Source organism: Entelurus aequoreus, linkage group LG18 (assembly GCF_033978785.1).
Source record: "Entelurus aequoreus isolate RoL-2023_Sb linkage group LG18, RoL_Eaeq_v1.1, whole genome shotgun sequence".
Lineage (NCBI taxonomy): Eukaryota > Metazoa > Chordata > Actinopteri > Syngnathiformes > Syngnathidae > Entelurus > Entelurus aequoreus.
In genome coordinates, this window is record NC_084748.1 from 42628789 (window position 1) to 42636288 (window position 7500).

General features: G+C 40.0%; 1 protein-coding gene and 1 long non-coding RNA gene across 3 annotated transcripts in view; one reads left to right on the forward strand and one right to left on the reverse strand.

Annotated features, from left to right (window-relative positions):
* Positions 1-7500, forward strand: part of LOC133634144 (ras and Rab interactor 2-like) — a 59449-nt gene that overhangs the window by 50685 nt on the left and 1264 nt on the right. The window contains exon 12 of one of the 2 annotated variants that reach the window (XM_062027192.1): positions 5876-6025. Coding sequence is in view for 1 of the 2 variants with exons in the window: in XM_062027191.1 (XP_061883175.1) it covers positions 5876-6178 (303 nt within the window). In the remaining variant the exon portion in view is untranslated. Of the gene's footprint in view, positions 1-5875 lie in introns of both variants that reach the window. The other variant, XM_062027191.1, reaches the window with a different exon arrangement.
* Positions 1-7500, reverse strand: part of LOC133634157 (uncharacterized) — a 46392-nt gene that overhangs the window by 14993 nt on the left and 23899 nt on the right. The window lies entirely within an intron of this gene.

The window sequence follows — 7500 nt, forward strand, 5'->3', positions numbered from 1 at the left end:
TGAAAGTCCAATCCATAGTGGATCTGTAATAGTGAGAGTCCAGTCCATAGTGGATCTAACATTATATTGTGAGAGTCCTGTCCATAGTGGATCTAACATAATAGTGAAAGTCCAGTCCATAGTGGATCTAACATAATAGTGATAGTCCAGTCCATTTTGGATCTAACATAATAGTGTGAAAGTCCAGTCCATAGTGGATCTAACATAATATTGTGAAAGTCCAATCCATAGTGGATCTGACATAATAGTGAGAGTCCAGTCCATAGTGGATCTAACATAATATTGTGAGAGTCCAGTCCATAGTGGATCCAACATAATAATGAGAGTCCAGTCCATAGTGGATCTAACATAATATTGTGAAAGTCCAATGCATAGTGGATCTAACATAATAGTGAGAGTCCAGTCCATAGTGGATCTAACATAATAGTGAGAGTTCAGTCCATAGTGGATCCAACATAATAGTGTGAGAGTCCAGTCCATAGTGGATCTAACATAATAGTGTGAGAGTCCAGTCCATAGTGGATCTAAAATAATATTGTGAAAGTCCAGTCCATAGTGGATCTAACATAATAGTGAAAGTCCAGTCCATAGTGGGTCTAGCATAATATTGTGAGAGTCCAGTCCCTAGTGGATCTAACATAATATTGTGAGAGTCCAGCCCACAGTGGATCTAACATAATAGTGAAAGTCCAGTCCATAGTGGATCTAACATAATATTGTGAGAGTCCAGCCCACAGTGGATCTAACATAATAGTGAAAGTCCAGTCCATAGTGGATCTAACATAATAGTGATAGTCCCGTCCATTTTGGATCTAACATAATAGTGAAAGTCCAGTCCATAGTGGATTTAACATAATAGTGAAAGTCCAGTCCATAGTGGATCTGACATAATAGTGAGAGTCCAGTCCATAGTGGATCTAACATAATAGTGATAGTCCAGTCCATTTTGGATCTAACATAATAGTGAAAGTCCAGTCCATAGTGGATTTAACATAATAGTGAAAGTCCAGTCCATAGTGGATCTGACATAATAGTGAGAGTCCAGTCCATAGTGGACCTAACATAATAGTGAAAGTCCAGTCCATAGTGGATCTAACATAATATTGTGAGAGTCCAGTCCATAGTGGATCTAACATAATAGTGAAAGTCCAGTCCATAGTGGATCTAACATAATAGTGATAGTCCAATCCATAGTGGATCTAACATAATAGTGTGAAAGTCCAGTCCATAGTGGATCTAACATAATAGTGAAAGTCCAGTCCATAGTGGATCTAACATAATATTGTGAGAGTCCAGTCCATAGTGGATCTAACATAATAGTGAGAGTCCAGTCCATAGTGGATCTAACATAATAGTGAGAGTCCAGTCCATAGTGGATCTAGCATAATAGTGTGAGAGTCCAGTCCATAGTGGATCTAACATAAGAGTGTGAAAGTCCAGTCCATAGTGGATCTAACATAATAGTGAGAGTTCAGTCCATAGTTGATCTAACATAATAGTGTGAGAGTCCAGTCCATAGTGGATCTAACATAATAGTGTGAAAGTCCAGTCCATAGTGGATCTAACATAATATTGTGAAAGTCCAATCCATAGTGGATCTGACATAATAGTGAGAGTCCAGTCCATAGTAGATCTAACATAATATTGTGAGAGTCCAGTCCATAGTGGATCTAGTTAATAGTGTGAGAGTCCAGTCCATAGTGGATCTAGTTAATAGTGTTAGAGTCCAGTCCATAGTGGATCCAGTTAATAGTGTGAGAGTCCAGTCCATAGTGGATCTAACATAATATTGTGAAAGTCCAATCCATAGTGGATCTGACATAATAGTGAGAGTCCAGTCCATAGTGGATCTAACATAATAGTGTGAAAGTCCAGTCCATAGTGGATCCAACATAATAATGAGAGTCCAGTCCATAGTGGATCTAACATAATATTGTGAAAGTCCAATGCATAGTGGATCTAACATAATAGTGAGAGTCCAGTCCATAGTGGATCTAACATAATAGTGAGAGTCCAGTCCATAGTGGATCTAACATAATAGTGAGAGTCCAGTCCATAGTGGATCCAACATAATAGTGTGAGAGCCCAGTCCATAGTGGGGCCAGCAGGAGACCAGACTTTTTTTGGACTCTGGGAATCACTAATAATAATAATAGTCGCACTATTCCGCCTATAATGCGCTTTAAAAACATCCAAACACCTCAATCACCGTTTTATATAAATGCTGTAAGTATATATATGTAATATAGTAACAGGCACAATAATAATAATAACAATGGCCCATGCGGGCCCTAATTACCGTAATTTTTGGGACTATAAAGCACAGTTAAAATATTTTCATTTTCTCAAAACTCGACAGTGCGCCTTATAACCCGGTGCGCCGAATAATTTTGGTTGTACTTACCGACCTCGAAGCTATTTTATTTGGTACATGGTGAAATGATAAGTGTGACCACTAGATGGCAGTCAAACATAAGAGATACGCATAGACTGCAATATGACTCAAGTAGACAACACAACCATTTTAAATGTTCCATTGAAAACATAGAACATTACACACGGCGCTCAAAAATCTATGAAAATGTTTTAGTACGACTTTGGTAAGCTATGAAGCCGCACCGCTTGATGGATTGTACTGTGCTTCAACATAGGAGTATTACTATGGTGTGTGTACAAGGTAAGACATATTATCTGACGTTTTGTTTCCAATATTATCCAAAAGCAACTTTTCTTACCTTTCTGATACCTGCTGATCTGTATTTGGGATCTGCATAAGTCCTGAAAATTTGCCCGCGTCCGCCTTTGTAGTCCGTGTTGACACCGTAGTCGATAAGCTTCTTGTTGTTATGGGACATTCATCCTCTGCTGTTGCCATTTCTAATATAAAGTAGTGTAAAGTTCTTACTTTTATCTGTCAGTAAACTCACCATGAAAGCACTAAAACATACCGGTGTAGTGAGTTTATATTATTCACCCGAGGAACTTTAGTTATTAGAGAGTTCCGGTCGGACGGTTTTTCACGGGACACATTTCCGGCCTTGTTGTTGTTGCACTAGTGAGCCACGGATGAGGAGATGCTGCTCCGTTATTGATTGAAGTAAAGTCTGAATGTCATTAAAACAGTTAGCTCCATCTTTTGACACTTCTTCCACACGCTACACACGCTACACCGCTACAACAAGGATGACGGGGAGAAGACGCTGTCGAAGGTGAGCCACGTAAATAAGACCGCCCACAAAACGGCGCATCCGGAAGCGACTGTCAGAAAGCGACTTGAAGATGATCTGTAAAACATTTTGACCAAAGAACCACCATTACATGTTATGTACACCACAAGGAAGTCTTTTACATTTAGAAAAAATAAATAATAATATGACTCCTTAAATGCGCCCTATGGTCCGGTGCGCCTTTTGTATGAAAATAGACCTGACTAGACCCTCTCTATAGCAGTGTGCCTTATAATCCGGTGCGTCTTATGGTCCGAAAAATACAGTAATATTTACGTATTTTGCTCGCATTGCGACATTTGCTTCCCTTCAACAACAACATTACTACTCAAGGCCAGAACCTACTTTTTTGAGTCTGAATATAAAGTCGATGCGATACAAGTTTTACAAGCCGAGTGATAAACGGATCCAGTTTTAGTGAAACAGGCATCATGTAGCAGTATTGTTAAGTGCTAAACAAGAAATACAAACTACCAACAATCACATACTGTATAATGTCTGCTCTCACTGGGATCCCGATTAATAGGTTCTTACTATATACCCGTTTAGATGAAGATTTTCTCATAATCCACACAAAGGGTGAAATACATTTATTTTGTGTCTTTCTTCCCATCTCGAGTATAAGTTGGATGCCACACATAAAAACTTCTCAGTTTATGACTACAACATTCTACAAACCCCAAAACCAGTAAAGTTGGCACGTTGTGTAAATGGTAAATAAAAACAGAATACAATGATTTGCTAATCCTTTTCAACTTATATTCAATTGAGTAGACTGCAAAGACAAGATACTTAACGTTCGGACTGGAACACGTTATTTTTTGCAAATTTTAGCTCATTTGGAATTTGATGCCTGCAGCATGTTTCAAAAAAGCTGGCAAAAGTGGCAAAAAAGACTGAGAAAGTTGAGGGATGCTCATCAAACACTTATTTGGAACATCCCACAGGTGAACAGGCTAATTGGGAACAGGTGGGTGCCATGATTGGGTATAAAAGCAGCTTCCATGAAATGCTCAGTCATTCACAAACAAGGGTGGGGCGAGGGTCACCACTTTGTCAACAAATGCGTGAGCAATTGTTGAACAGTTTAAGAACAACATTTCTCAACCAGCTATTGCAAGGAATTTAGGGATTTCACCATCTACTGTCTGTAATATCATCAAAAGGTTCAGAGAATCTGGAGAAATCACTGCACGTAAGCGGCTAAGCCCGTGACCTTCGATCCCCCTGCATCAAAAAGCGACATCGGTGTGTAAAGGATATCACCACATGGGCTCAGGAACACTTCAGAAAACCACTGTCAGTAACTACAGTTGATGGCTACATCTGTAAGTGCAAGCAAAAGCCATTTATCAACAACACCCAGAAACGCTGCCGGCTTTGCTGGGCCGAGCTCATCTAAGATGTACTGATACAAAGTGGAAAAGTGTTCTGTGGTCTGACGAGTCCACATTTCCAATTGTTTTTGAAAACTGTGGATGTCGTGTCCTCCGGAACAAAGAGGAAAAGAACCATCCGGATTGTTATAGGCGCAAAGTTCAAAAGCCGGCACCTGTGATGGTATGGGGGTGTATTAGTGGGTAACTTACACATCTGTGAAGGTACATACAGGTTTTGGAGCAACATATGTTGCCATCCAAGCAACGTCACCATGGACGCCCCTGGTTATTTCAGCAAGACAATGCCAAGCCACGTGTTACATCAACGTGGCTTCATAGTAAAAGAGTGCGGGTACTAGACTGGCCTGCCTGTAGTCCAGACCTGTCTCCCATTGAAAATGTGTGGCGCATTATGAAGCCTAAAATACCACAACGGAGACCCCCGGACTGTTGAACAACTTAAGCTGTACATCAAGCAAGAATGGGAACGAATTCCACTTGAGAAGCTTCAAAAATGTGTCTCCTCAGTTCCCAAACGTTTACTGAGTGTTGTTAAAAGGAAAGGCCATGTAACACAGTGGTGAACATGCCAACTTTTTTTGCAATGTGTTGCTGCCATTAAATTCTAAGTTAATGATTATTTGCCAAAGAAAATGACGTTTCTCAGTTGGAACATTAAATATCTTGTCTTTGCAGTCTATTCAATTGAATATAAGTTGAAAAGGATTTGCAAATCATTGTAGTCTCTTTTTATTTACAATTTACACAATGTGCCAACTTCACTGGTTTTGTAGTATCCAGGTGAGAGGCATGATTTATAATACATATAATTAATTTAGAGGCGATAGTGATGCAGTAAACTCAAGATGTCAACACTGCCTCTGCATAGGCTAACTACCACTCTGTGATCACGGCGTGGCTAAAAAATAGCTTATTGTAGCAATATATCGCTCATACTTGGTTAATATTCAGATCATGAGATGTAAATGGAGTATTTTTAGAGTGATCTGGAGGCAGAATGGATTACTCCCATTATCTGCATTGTTCGCCACTTTGAACAAACCGATTATTACAAATTAAACTGCAAAAAATGACAAAACATGTTCTTTTGTGTCTCATAAGGATTGTGAAAGATAGACAAAATTCTCAAAAAAAAAGTGTAGTTCCCCTTTACATAAATCAGTGGTTCTATTTTGAGTGGTTAAAAAGTGCTGGTGTGTGAATTTTCTGTTGACCTTTTCATGACGCAATTGTTCTCTTTTCCATAAGAACTATCTCCGTGTGGCCCTCCAAGAAGTGGACATGGATTGCACGGCTAAAACCTTAGTTGTCCATCCGTACACCACCGCGGAGGACGTCTGTTCACTCTGCGCTCACAAATTGAAGGTGGCGCATCCTGAAAACTACGCACTCTTCCTGGTGACGGAAGACACCAGTCAACAACTGGCCCCCGACACACACCCGCAACGAATCAAGGCTGAGCTCCACAGTCGACCGTGGGCCAAGACTTTCCATTTTGTCTACAGAAGAGCGCCTGTGGTCAGTCCTACACATAGTGAATCATCTAGTTGAATATTAAGGGTATTTTTCACCGATATGCAAGTGCTGGTTGGTGCTGGACAAAGTTTGTGTTTTGAATATTACAGTCGCGATCAAAAGTTGACATACACTTATAAAGAACATAATGTCATGGCTGTCTTGAGTTTACAATCATTTCTACAACTCTTATTTTTTTGTGATAGAGTGATTGGAGCACATACTTGTTGGTCACAAAAACATTCATGAAGTTTGGTTCTTTTACTATGTGACCAAATCTGCTGGGTCAAAAGTATACATACAGCAATTTCCTCCAGAAGGTTTTATCTGTGTCCATGTGAGGTCAGATGAAACAAAAATTGAGCTTTTTGGCCACAATACCCAGCAATATGTTTGGAGGAGAAAAGGTGAGGCCTTTAATCCCAGGAACACCATGCCTACCGTCAAGCCCAGCAGGCAAAAGACATTAAAAACAACGTTGAGAACTTGTTGAATTAGGTCCTGATGTTGAGCAACTCAAACATAACAATGTAACAACATGCTTTTTGATGACATTTAATCAATGTTGGGTTCTGATGTTGATTTGACCTTCAAAATTGGGTAATTTCCCAATCAACAACATGGATCCAACGTTAGACCCCAACAATGTTTCAATTTGAAAATACAACGATTTTGCATCGTCGTTTCATACTTGTTGGTCACAAAAAACATCACATGGACAAAGATAAGACCTTCTGGAGGAAAGTTATGTGGTCAGATGAAACAAAAATTGAGCTGTTTGGCCACAATACCCAGCAATATGTTTGGAGGAGAAAAGGAACACCAAACCTACCGTCAAGCATGGAGGTGGTAGTATTATGCTGTGGGTCTGTTTTGCTGCCAATGGAACTGGTGCTTTACAGAGAGTAAATGGGACAATGAAAAAGGAGGATTACCTCCAAATTCTTCAGGACAACCTGATGTCAGATGAAACAAAAATTGACCTGTTTGGTGGCGGTAGTATTATACTCTGGGCCTGTTTTGCTGCCAATGGAACTGGTGCTTTAAATGGGACAATGAAAAAGGAGGATTACCTCCAAATTCTTCAGGACAACCTAAAATCATCAGCCCGGAGGTTGGGTCTTGGGCGCAGTTGGGTGTTCCAACAGGACAATGGCCCCAAACACACGTCAAAAGTGGTAAAGGCATGGCTAAATCAGGCTAGAATTAAGGTTTTAGAATGGCCTTCCCAAAGTCCTGGCTTAAACGTGTGGACAATGCTGAAGAAACAAGTCCATGTCAGAAAACCAACAAAGTTAGCTGAACTGCACCAATTTTGTCAAGAAGTGTGGTCAAAAATTCAAGCAAAAGCTTGTGGA